The sequence below is a fragment of the Eutrema salsugineum genome, unplaced genomic scaffold (assembly GCF_000478725.1).
Source record: "Eutrema salsugineum unplaced genomic scaffold, Eutsalg1_0 scaffold_24, whole genome shotgun sequence".
NCBI classification, from domain to species: Eukaryota; Viridiplantae; Streptophyta; class Magnoliopsida; order Brassicales; family Brassicaceae; genus Eutrema; species Eutrema salsugineum.
Window position 1 is genome coordinate 1,315,416 of NW_006256797.1, and position 13,403 is coordinate 1,328,818.

General features: G+C 41.6%; 1 protein-coding gene across 1 annotated transcript; it reads right to left on the minus strand.

Annotated features, from left to right (window-relative positions):
* Positions 1-12,267: 12,267 nt before the first annotated feature.
* On the minus strand, positions 12,268-13,130 carry LOC112086019. Its single transcript, XM_024154820.1, has 2 exons — positions 12,774-13,130; positions 12,268-12,678 (listed from the first exon to the last, which is right to left on the minus strand). Exons 1-2 carry the CDS (start codon positions 13,128-13,130, stop codon positions 12,268-12,270), a joined length of 768 nt encoding a protein of 255 aa, XP_024010588.1.
* Positions 13,131-13,403: the final 273 nt, after the last annotated feature.

Consider the following 13,403-nt stretch of genomic DNA (forward strand, 5'->3'; position numbering starts at 1 on the left):
CTCAGATTCTCAGATGTTAAGTACCTTCTACAGAGGTGCTTTACCAAAGGTCAGACTCCTCTTGGACACAGCTTCAAATGGTAATTTCATGACCAAGGAAGTCATTGATGCCATGACCCTTGTGGAGAATGTAGCTCAGAGTGATGAGCTTTATGGATCAGACTTTGACAGGAATTCAAGAGGTGCTGTGTGTGCTGAAGAGGAAAGGACAAGGAAAGACATCTGGTCTCTCAGTGAAAAGCTAGATAAACTTCTCCTAGCTTCTCATAAGGCAGACAATTTGTTTAGAGATGTTAATCATGTGTTTCAAGACACATTTCAATGGGACAACAGCACAGCTGAGGTAAACTTTGTAGGTGGACAACAAGGTTACCAAAAAAGCTTTACCTACTACAAGAATCACCCCACCCAGAACTTTCACTCTCACATCAATAAACAACAAGGTGTTGTCCCTCCCCAACAGCAAAGCCTGCAACAGAACTCAAGGAATAAGGATCAAGAAATACATAACCTGCTCCAGCAAATCCTCCAAGGTCAAGCAAGTGGTGCCATGGACTTCAACAAGAAAATGGCAGAGATTGACAACAAGGTGGATTGCACTTATTCTGATTTTCTAACTCAACTTGCAACCTTGGCTTCCAAAGTCAAGATTCTAGAGAACAACAAGGGCCACTGCAGTTCTCAAGCTCAAAGATCTTTACCAGGGACATCAGTTTTACATCGAACAGAATACTGCAATGCAATCCTCTCAAATGATGAGAATCATGCTGCTGTCCAAGAAATTGAGGATCTTCTCCATGTCAATGTCTCAAGTGAAAAATGCCTGACAAAAGATGATGAGAACGCCATCATAGATGAGTTTGAGTTCATGTTCTGTGATCTCAATGAGGACATTGAGAAAGAAGGTGGGGAGGCAGCTTGTTTTAATATGAAAAAGAATGATTCAGAGATTGCTGAAGGAAAGGATCATAGAATGGTTCAAGGAAGGACATCTAGTGGAGTCTCTAGCACTAGTTCAACAAGGGTGAAACCCAAATCTATTCCCAAGCTAGGTAATCCAGGAAAGTTCTCCATCTCATGCTCTCTTGGAAGTTTGAAAGTGGACAATGCTTTGTGTGATTCTGGATCAAGCGTCAGTGTAATGTCTTTAGCCATGGTGGAGAGATTAGGGATCAAGAGTCTTAAGCATCACCCCATGTCAATCACCTTTGGAGATTCATCCTTAAAGAAGCCATATGGAATCCTTGAAGATTACCCACTAAAGATTGGTGAATGCATAGTTCGAACTGATTTTGTTGTAATGAAGATGAAGAAGACCAAAGAGCTTTCTCTCTTGCTTGGAACTCCTTTTCTGAATACCACTAGAGGTAAAATGGACTTTGATACTCAAAGAGTGGTGCTTACTAAGGTAGATGATGAAGTATCTTATCCTCTTAAGCCTCCTTTTGCTAGGTTTTTTGGGGTTATATCTGATGATTCTGATGAGTTGAAACGCTATGGGATGATGTATGAGAGGAGTATGGTAACTATAGAAGAAGCTCAACCCCTTGCACCTGTTAAGAAGAAGAAAGAATCCCTCAGAAGACCTGATCTTGAGTTTGTAGGGGATTTCTTTAGTGATGATGAAGCTTGGTTGGAATCTCTATCTCCTACACCAAGTGAGAAGGAGATCAGCAGCAACAAAGGCAATGGTTCAGGGTCTCAAGACAAGAACCCAACAAGCACCAAACCATTCACTCTTGGGTCCTCTTCTCAAGTCTTAACTCTCACTCCATGGAAGTTTGATGGTAGAGCTGAGGAATACAAGGTTAAAGGCAATGGAAGATCAAGGCCATTTGCCAAAGTCAGAGCTATCTTCACACCAGAGTTCAAGGACAAGGGATCTGATGGTGTCCAAGAGCTGATGAACAAGGACCTCATCCTTGTATTCATGGACAAGACAAGGAGCATCAAAGCTCCTCCTCTCCCCCATTGAGAAAAAAAAGTATGAAAAGTCAAACATAGTGACTTTAAACAAAGTGCTCTTGGGAGACACCGAAGCTTATCCGATGTAAATACTCTTTTTAATGCTTTCTTTTGCTGTTTTTAGGATGTTTTGATGTCTTGCTTAAGTGTGGAAAGGTTTCTGAGGTGTTTAGGAGCTGCCATAAGGAGATTGGACCAAAGAAAAGCTGAGAAAACGTGTGAGGAATGCATTCACACCGAGGTCATTTCACTTGGTGCAAGAACTCGGTGTATCAAGGTTCAAAAAGCCGAAGAAATATCAACCTGATACACCGAGCAAATGGAGGTCGGTGTGGAACAAAAGATGGCCAAGGATGCCTCACACCAAGGTGATTTCACTCGGTGCAAGAGGTCGGTGTAGTCAATTCTCCAGCCCCATCTCTCAGTCCTTGATCAGGTAACACTCCATCCTTGTAAATATGCATCTAGATTAGCTTAATTTTTTCTTTGCATTTTGTGATTTTGCTTTGCACTTCTCCTTCATGCTTTTATAACACAAGGGACTGTGTTATTCAAGTGTGGGGGAGAGGTTTTGTGTTTACTAACCATGTTTTCTCTTGTTCTTATTTTGATTTGCATCTTGATTTGCATCTAAGTGCATATAAAAACCAAAAAATCGAAAAATCAAAAATTTTCACAAAAAAATGTTCATTCTAGTTGCATTTCACATTTTTAGGATTGAGTCTAGTTGTATCATATAGGTTGCATTGTGCATGGGAGTAATGATAGGTTCTTTCCTTGAGAGTACATCACTTTGAGAATTTGGACTAAATATGCTTGTGAATTGACCTCTGTGTTTTCAAGGCTTGAAATGATTTGAATCTGAGAAGCAAGTTTGAATTGAACTCAGCTCTAAACCCTCTGTGTTTTCAATCCCTTATGTCACTTGTAGTACAAAGGGTATCAATCCATAAGTGTGTTTTCTAGACACTAGTTTATGTGACAAGTTCTTAAGTCAAGCTGAATAAAAGATGAGTTTGGTTAAACCAGCAACAAGAAAGCATAAACAATTAATAAACAAGCTATGATTAATGAACTAAGCAAAGCAAACAAAACAAAGTGATGATGATTAAGCAAATGATAAAAGCTAAATCTCTAGATGTGATCATTGATTAGGGTGCTTTAGATATTGATTTATGATGCTAAGAACATAATGCAACACTTACTACTCTTTAGTCTAGGCTTCTTAATCAGATTTATTCATTCACATGACAATAATCCCTTTGCTAATCACTTAATCAAGTCTAACAACCATTAGATATAATCAAGCAATCAACACGCATAATGCATCAAGCCTAATAAGTGACCAAACAATCTCTCAACCAAGAAGACTGAATCTTATACAGAAAGACATAACAAGCAATCACATGATCTCAAACATTTCAACTTAGAACTCCAATCTAGACTAATCCTCTCATGAAAGCATTAATCTCTACACTAATCCATTTTTAAACCAAATTCTCATTTATGAACTATGAACTAATGAGAATTAAGAAACCGTTATAATATGTCATTTACACATTAAACTATTAATCCCTTGATGAAAAAGGCATAAACCCTTAGCTTAGCGCATTCAAGCATTTCATCAAACACCTTGTGGGTGGAGAAATGCCTAAGCTCTAGATCAGAGTGATGTGCAAAGATCTAGCATTAAGAGCAGCTAACTAAGAAAATGAAATGAGAATCCAGACCCTAAACATCACAAATCAAACATCTAAGCACCCTAATCTACACACCTAGAAGTTTAAAAAGTGACTACTCACTAATCATGATGAACACACCATTTCCTTTGCAAGAGGTGATATTGATCATGATTAGGAGTTTAGATGAGATGAGTAATTCATAAGAAACAGATTTAGTATGATGTAATCCTTCAGATATCTCTTAATCAAAAACGTTTTTACACTAAAAAGGAAAGAAAACTAGAGAGAAAACTAAGTAGAAGATAAAGTTTTAGAGTTTGTCTCCAAAAGCATTATATACTAAGTCCTAATGGGCCGGGTCAGCCCAGGACACACTGGGTCCTGACCCGGCTTTGATGGATAGTGGTGTGGTTTGCCACGGCCAGATGATGTTTGGCCAGACCTTGGCAAACTGACAGTGGCAAAGTTCATGTGCAGATTCTTCAAGAACAAGGTTGACATGGCTTGATTTACACCATAGTTAGTGGCCGTGTCTCTTCTTTTCTGGGTTTGGGTGATGAACTTCTTGGATTGCCACGGTCTTATGTCATCCCGTGTGAATATGTTTGTGCCAAGGCGTGGACATTCGGTGATTGCCACGGCCTGATGTTTGGCCGTGGCATTACGGGCATGTCAAAGATCTTCATTGCTTGCCGTGGTCAGGTTCAAGGCCATGCCTCAAGACCATGTCAAATCCTGAAGGTTGGCTTCATCAGTAGTACCTTTCCACGGTCTGGTGTATACCGTGGCATTCTCACTGTGTCAATCGCCGAAGGTTGGCAGAACATTGCCATGGTCAGATTAGACCGTGGTATTAAGGCCATGTCATGCTCCTTTGACTCTTTAGCAGGCTTCAGATGTTGCCACGACCTAATGCATGGCCGTGGCATGGTAACCGTGTCAAATTCCGAGAGTTTTCATATTATGCCACGGCCAAGCCCAGGCCATGGCATTATCGCCGTGTCAAACCATGACAGTTAACACCTTATCCACTCTTAGACGTCTAGCTGATATGTCTGTCTCTCGTCTTTTGGAACTCCCAGCACACAACTCCAAATGCTACCAAACAATTTTCACGAGAAAGATGACTCATCAACCTCGAACGTTTCTGAAGAAACCTTTGGTGCTCGGGGAGTGGAAGTTTCCCTGGACGGCTCATCTCTGCAGCGCATTGAAACGATCGAAAAGAAGCTCTTAGACCAGTGTTCACTCCGGAGATGGTATCTTTCAGCACACAGCTCCAAACTGGATGATCTTAGATGTTCTATAAAGAGCACTCAAAGACCTTGAATCTTGATGAAGGTCCCGGCAACTGGAAAAGGCATCATCCCTTGCAATCTTTGTGACTTATCGGATCGGTCTTGAAACTGTCGCGAGACAAGTGTATATTCCAGTGAGCTTATCTCTCAGCTCCCGAGTCCAAATCCAATGATTCCACCTCTTCTGAATCCGTGCCCTGCTCATCTCCAACGTTTATGAAGAACCTGTAAATTGAATCGGTCGTTAAAACTCCCTGGACAGGCAATATTCCAGATGTATCGGATTGCTCCGAAATGGCTGCAAGACAGGTCTATTTTCCGGTGGCCGTATCTTTTAGCTCGATGCTCCAAATTCATAGATTCCAACTGTTCCAAAATCTAGACTCAATTATCTTGATCTTTGCTGAGGCCTCGGAGGCTGAATCGGCCGGCAAGACCTTCCGGTATAGCGATTTCGGAGATGTATCCGCACCCGAGATTTTTGGCCGAGAACCTTGAACAGCCAGTACGCGTTTTTGCCGAGAAATCCACCTGAGGTACATGAAAATCGCCGAAAAAAAGCTTCCTGCAGTACAGGTTAGCGCCAAGAACCTCCAAAAGGCTGTTTTCAGCATTTTTAAAGCTCTGATCACCATTTCTTTTCTTGGCTTCATCTTTTTAGGTCTAAACTGCTTCCAAAACACCTGTAAACACTCCAAAACATGCAAGACTCACTTGGACCTAATGCAATCTCCTAAGTCCTAAAAAATGCCTAAATACCTAAAATGTATTGATATACTCATATTTTTTCATGTTTAAGATTGCATTTTTATCCAAATATTTAGTCTCATGCATACATTTAGGTAGTTTTACATATATTTGTCTTTGCTTTTGTCTTTAGTTAGGAATTGCATTAGGTCCTAGAGAGTTTTGCACTTTTGGAGTGTTTACAGGTCATTTGGAACTAATTGGGAGCAATTGGGACAAAATCCATGGAGAGACCATCACCTTATGTGCATCAGACTCGGACAAGTGTTATGGAGCCGACGATCCCTCAACTTGATCACCTGAGAAGGAGGACTTTCACCAAGATTTACCCTTCAAAGTCTTCATAAAGAATCAAGAGCGTCGAGTCTAGTTTTCAGAACACTTTATATCGTCCTATTTGCAGTTTTGAGCCGAAAGTTACGGTGATAAGAAGTAGTACATGTCTAGCACACCTGTTCGCAAATCACACCTACATGGGTGTGCGAGTCAGTTCTCCCCTGATCCAAGTAGCACACCTGTTCGCAAATCACACCTACATGGGTGTGCGGGTTGGTGCCTTATACGGCCATGTAGCAGCAACAAAGAAGGCCAGAACTTTCAAGAAGCTTTATGTGCAACTTGGGTGTGCGAGATATGAAGGAGAGCAGCCCATGTCGCATAACTGCAGAACACCAAGCTTTATGTGCGACTTGGGTGTGCGAGTTGGTCCAAGACAAGTCCATGCCGCACAAGGGAGTTCAGGACAAGCCGAATCCATCTCCAGTGATGTCTGGCCTCATCTGGTGCAGATACTCACTCCCCTTTTGCATAAGAACCACACCAGGTATCACTCCAAACACTTGTAAATGAGCATTTAACATTTTTCTTTATCTTTTGCATTTCATGTTTGATTTTTTCTCTTTCTCATGCTTTTATAACACAAGGGACTGTGTTATTTAAGTGTGGGGGAGAGGCTTTGTATTTACTAATCATGCATAGCATTTAGTGCATATAAAAAATAAAAAAAACCAAAAAAATTGAAATATCTGAAAATTTTAACACAAAAAATGATCATGTAGTTACATTTCACATTTTTAGGATTGAGTCTAGCTTGCATCATATAGGTTGCATTGTGCATTTAGTAATGATAGTTTTTTTTCTTGAGAGTACATCACTTTGAGAATTTGGACCAAATATGCTTGTGAAAGTATTTTTGTGCTTGTGAAATGACTTTTGTGCTTTCAAGGCTTGAAATGATTTGAATCTGAGAAGCAAGTTTGAATTGAACTCAACTCTAATAAGTGAAAACCCTGAACTTGACTTGAAATTATCATTTGGTGCATTGTTTGAATAAGCTTGTGGATACCAATATACATATTTGAGCTAGAATCCTGTTTTTACCATCCTCTTCCTTAGCTCAAATAGCTGAATCTGCATAATAGATCAGTTTTCCTCACCCTGAACCCATCCTTCTTTCAAGCCAATTGTTTGTGTGTGATTGAGAGGCCACCTTGGACCAAACTTAGCAGAAAGTGTTAGGTTTAGGGCGACAAGGGCAAGTCTCATTGAGTGCTAAGTTCCATCATCAAGGAGCTGAGAGATTTGGCAAGAACTAAGTGTGGGGGAATACTTGTTGGTGAGTGGAAAAAGGAGAGATGAGTGGAAATAAAAGGAGAATGGTGGGAACTAGGGGATAGAAAAAGAAAAGAAATCAGTCTCGGAGTTTTGAGTCAAAGAAAGTGAGCTCTAGTGTTTTGAAAAGAAAAAGTCTAACCTCTAAGTAAAAACAAAAGAAGCCAAAGAGCTCAAATGTTTTAAAAAGAAATAAAAAGAGGTTAGAGGTTACAAAAGAAAGTGAAAAAGAGCTATGGAAAGTTTGAACTCCTAGACTTGTGTATGAAAAGGAAAAGAGAATCCCCTAGTGAGAGAAGAATGAGTGTGAAAAGTAAGCAAGTGAGGAAACTTTGAGTAGAGTGTGGGGTGGGATGAGTCCTTGTCCTTGTATGCATAGGTTGCCTTTTACCTTTAGCATTCTGCCTAAGTTTGGTCATTCATAGAGAGATCCTTTTGCTGCATTGAACCCACTCAGGCATTGATGAGATCATTTTAGTCTCATAACCTCACCCTCGCACAAACTTTGTTTGTTTAAACAATGCATCATTTGATCCACTTGGTAAAAAGCTTAATGAATGTTAAAGAGTTGAGGGAGAACTTGTGGAGATTACTGTTGAGTTGATACACCAAAGTATGGTTTTGCATTGCATATTGAGCATGAACTGGAATTCTCTTAGTGGTCACTTCTCTCAAAGGAAATATGAACTCCCATGCATTCAATCTCTCTCTCTCTCTCTCATTTGTTCTTGTTTGCTTGAGGACAAGCACATGACAAATGTGGGGGAGTTGATATACTCATATTTTGTCATGTTTAAGATTGCATTTTTGTCCAAATATTGAGTCTCATGCATACATTTAGGTAGTTTTACATATATTTGTCTTTGCTTTTGTCTTTAGTTAGGGATTGCATTAGGTCCTAGAGAGTTTTGCACTTTTGGAGTGTTTACAGGTCATTTGGAGCTAATTGGGAGCAATTGGGAAAAAAATCCAAGGAGAGACCATCACCTTATGTGCATCAGACTCGGACAAGTGTTATGGAGCCGACGATCCCTCAACTTGATCACCTGAGAAGGAGGACTTTCACCAAGATTTACCCTTCAAAGTCTTCATAAAGAATCAAGAGCGTCGAGTCTAGTTTTCAGAACACTTTAGATCGTCCTATTTGCAGTTTTGAGCCAACCGTTACGGTGATAAGAAGCAGTACATGTCTCGGAGCGGATAAAGGACCAAAGCAACGCGCATCAAAGAACCGGTGGAACGGAGCCCTTGACGACGTCACCTGAACCCAAACCCTTCACAAAAGTTGGAGATGATCGATTCACGGTCCCAGAACAGGTCGAATCACTGGATTTGGAGTCGTGATATGAGAGTTAACCTCACCGGAAGATACACCTGTCTCGCGACAGTTTCAGGACCGACCCGTTGCGCTTCCAGACCGATTCAGTCTACAGGTCCGTCATGAAGATTAGAGATATTTCAGTCCTCTTTCCAATGCACTTTAAATCATGCCATTTGTATCCATATCCTGGAAGTTACTCTCCCCTGAATGCAAAGTGGTCCGAGAAGGCTTAGGTTGTGCGATACAGTACTGCGACTTGATTAATTCGCACCCATAAATGTTCAACGCTCTGGAAACAAGTTGAGACTTTAGAGATGAGTGTAAGGAGACTCTGAGCAAGGTAGAGACTTCCAGAATCAAATATGACTAAGTCCACAATGCTGTGCGAGATAGGCCTGCGAGTTGGACATGAAGTGGAACCATGTAGCACATGTGTTCGCAATTTACACCGACTTGGGCCTGCGACTTGGGACTAAAGATGACCAACTCGCACACATATTATCTCCATAATACGTCCTGGTTGTGCGAGTTGAAGAGAAGGAAGCCTGATCAGCATAAACATTCGCTGTTTACACCTAGATAGGCATGCGGCTGAGGCTGAGGGGTTTATGGCGCACAAGGCTGCTTCTATGGCTGTGCGACTTGGGCCTGCGACTTGGGAAGCACCTGACCATGTCGCACACTTGAGACATGACCCATTTGAAGCCGGGTCAGTACCCAGTTTGTCCTGGGCTGACCCGGTCGGCAAGAGACACTATATATGCTTTTTAGGGTTTTTTCCAAGACTTAAGCTTTGTTTTCTCTTGTTTCTCTTTCCCCTTTTGTTAAAAAACGTGTTTGTTAAGAGATATCTCAAGGATTTAATCAATCTAAGTCTGTTTCTTATCATCTCATCTTCTTATCTTTGCTTCTAATCATGATTAACATCACTTCTTGCAAAGGAAATGGTGTGTTCATCATGATTAGTGAGTAGTCTTCTTTTAAGCTTCTAGGTGTGTAGATTAAGGTGCTTTGATGTTTGATTTATGATGTTTAGGTTCTAGATTCTCCTTTCCTTTCCTTAGTTAGCTGCTCTTAATGCTAGATCTCTTATTATAAGCTTGATCTAGAACTTAGGCATTTCTCCACCCACAAGGTGTTTGATAAAATGCCTGAATGAGCTAACTTAAGGGTTTATGCCTTTTTCATCATGGGAATGATTGTTAAATGCATGAATGACATATTAGAATTGTTTCTTAATGCTCATTGATTCATATTTCACAAATGATGATTTGGTTTGAAAATGGATTAGTGTAGAGGTTAATGCCTTCATGAGAGGATTAATCTAGATTAGAGTTCTAAGTTAATTGGAATTTGAGATCATATGATGCTTGCTTTATCTTTCTGTATAAGATTCATTCTTTCTTAGCTCTTATTTTGATGCACAAAGAGGCTGTCTGGTGATTTTAGACTTGGAACCTTATGCTTGTTGATTGCTTATTCATCTAATGGGAATTAGTCTTGATTTGTTAATTAACAAAGGGATTTTTATCATGAGAATGAATTAATCTGATTGGGAAGTCTAGACTAAAGAATTGCAAGTGTTGCATTGTTTGCTTAGCATCATGAATTCACATTTAAAGCACCCTGATCAATGATCACATCTAGAGGTTTAGCTTTCTCTTATTTTGAATTTGAGTCTTTGTTTTGTTTATCTTGTTGCTTGTTCTTAATTACTGCTTGTCTTTGTTTGCTTTATGTTTTTTAGATCACCTTGTTACCAACTCATCTGCTTATTAGACTTGAATTAAGATAGCTCCTCATAGTTCTATTGCCTAGAATCTCTCCATTTGGATTGATACCTCAAGTGCTACAATGACATGAGTAGTTGAGGAATTGATCAAGGATTGAAAAATTTTTACTATCATGTATGCAAATGGGATATGATTTGGACTTAAATATGTACACTAAAATGATGCAATTTATGAATATATCAATTCCCCAAACATTCAAGCAAGCAACCACCAAGAAAGCAAGAAATCAATCAACTCATCAAGTACACATGAGGAAACGACTTTAACCTACAAGCACAAAAAACCTATCATGCATGCAACCATTTTCTCATCTAAATCTCATTTCGAGGCCTCTATTGGGTTAGACACTCCCCCCCCCCCCATTTCGTGGCTGCCAGCCGGAACCTATCTCACCACACAGGATCATAGGTCTGATACCACTGGACCACTTGTCCCCTCTCGACAATGGTCCTGCTGTCACACACATGTACAACACCTGGCCGAGGGAGTGACCCAAGTAACCCTACAGGCTTAAAATGGGAGTGCCTTCCCATTTCCTAAAGTTTCTAGTGTAAATAAACCACACACATGACATGCAACAGTAACCCTTTTACTAAACATTCATGGGTTTATTTACTATAATACCTGATCCGTTAATTTTACCCCAGAAAACTAATAGATCCTCTAGGTATTGTCTCCACACAATATCCGGCTGGATAGTTTCACCCCAGGAAACTATCTAACCCTCAGGATATTCACACATCACACAAATGCCTGGTTCAATAGTTTTACCCTTAAAATTATTCAACCCCCTAGACATTAACCCCCTTACCATTTCACCGTGCTCATGCATGGATTTGGCGTACAGACACAACCCCAGTGCTTCTGGACCATGTTAACCCCAGCACCATCCCTAAGTTCGGAACTCACCTTTCTTGGATCACCTTTCTTGGATCAACTCTCTAGATCCCCTGCTCGGTGCTTCAAGACTTCCTTTGGATCTATAAACATTATCTAAGTAATAGTCGAGCCTAAGGTAAATAATATTTATAACCGAAATCTAAAGCTTATCGACCGATCCTGTTTCCGCTAGCTACCGTGATACACCTATCGCCGGAAAATGCTCCGCACTCCTTCCACCACTCTATTTTTCACTAACTATCTCTCTAACTTTCTCTCTCTCTAAAGCTTAGAACAAAAGTGAGAAAATGGCTAAAAGGTTCAGTATTTATAGGGGGAACTAAGGCTTAGTGGATTTTGACACCTAACTGTCCCGGATTGGTCCATTCTGGCGGCAGCGCCGTGTCGCGACATGTGTCTAGACACATGCCTTAACTTGCGGCTCAAGCTGCTCTGTCCTGTCCCTGACTAGTCCGACCACTAGCCCACGCTAGGCCTGACATCGGCGGCTCGCTGTCCCCTCTCTAACCCGTCCAGTCTAGTCTGATCTGTAGCCCGTGCTACTGCTGAGACTGGCGGCTGGCTGTCCCCCAGTTAGCCAGCATACCCACCTGGTCTTGTCTGCCACTATCCTTGGGATCCGTGCCATCACGTCTCCTGGTTATGCGGTTTCCACCCCGCCTTAACCCCGGTTTTCCCGACCTGAAACTTGAACTGTTCGGCCAAACTTCATTCTGTCTCGACAGAACTGCCTCTCTTGGTCGCGAATTCTATTATCTCGAATTCTATTAAGACTGTGACGGCTCCCCCATGCTCGATGATGGTGTCTTCCTCGAAGAACTCTGGGTACTCTTCCTTGAACCGTGCCTTGTCCTCCCACGTGTTTACCTCCCGGTTTTGTCTCCCCCAACACTTTTGGATCTGTGATATCTCTCGGTTCTTTAACTTTCTCACTCGCCTTTCTCCAATACTCAAAGGCCCCTTCCCGATACATCAAATCCAGCTGCAGATCTCGCATTATCGCATTCGGATCTGGTACATGCTTCCGAAGCATGGAGGCATGAAACACTGGGTGAAGTTTCATGTCTGAGGGCAATTCCAACCGATATGCCACCTCTCCCACTCTTCCCGTGATCTGCCAGCTTACCAACTTTCCCAAAGCGGTCTTTCCCCTTCTGTGCAGTTTCCTTCATATACACCAAGTCTCCTACCGCGAACGTCACTTCTCTTTGATTCTGATCAGCATACTTCTTTTGCCGATCCTGGGCTTTCATCATATTGGTTCGGACCACCTGCAACTTCTCTATGGTCTCTCCACCATTGGTGGTCCGAATAGCTTCCTCTCCCCAATTTCCGTCCAACACAGAGGGGTTTGGCATGGTCTCCCATATAAAGCTTCATATGGAGACATGCTGATGCTCGCATGGAAGCTATTTTTGTACGAGAATTCAACCAAGGGTAGGTTTTTTTCCCATACCTTAGCCCAGTTCAGAATACACAGCCGCAACAAATCCTCGATTGTTTGGATAGTGCGTTCCGTTTGTCCGTTTGTCTCAGGATGAAACGCCGTGCTCATCTTTACTTCTGTGCCTAAGGCTCCTTGCAATGCTCGCCAAAACGCTGCTGTGAACCTTGGATCTCGATCTGATATGATCCGCGCTGGGACTCCATGAAGTTTCACGATCTCATTCACGTATAACTCAGCTAACACCTCTACTGGATCCGTATCCCGAATTGCTAGCAAATGGGCAATTTTGGTCATTCGGTCGACAATGACCCATATCAAATTATTCATTCTGCCTTTTCCCACCGGTAGACCTCCAATGAAGTCCATCGAGATCGTGTCTCACTTCCACTGTGGCACTGGTAGACTCTGTAGCAGACCACCTGGTACTGGATGCTCCTCCTTGATCTGCTTGCAAATTTGGCACTTTGCCACCCTATCCGCCACTGCTCTTTTGATTCCTACCCAGTGATAGTACTTCCTGATGTCCTTGTACATTTTGGTACTACCTGGGTGAATGCTCCAGCGTGACTGGTGTGCCATCCTCAAGATTTCTTCCCTTAATCCGTCTTTTCTAGGAACTGTGATTCTCCCCTTAAGTAG

Coding starts and splice junctions, on each gene's coding strand:
- LOC112086019 (XM_024154820.1), bottom strand. CDS start 13,130: ATGGACTTCATTGGAGGTCTACCGGTGGGAAAAGGCAGAATGAATAAT. Junction 12,679..12,773: donor GTATTCTGAACTGGGCTAAG/GTATGGGAAAAA, acceptor TTTATATGGGAG/ACCATGCCAAACCCCTCTGT.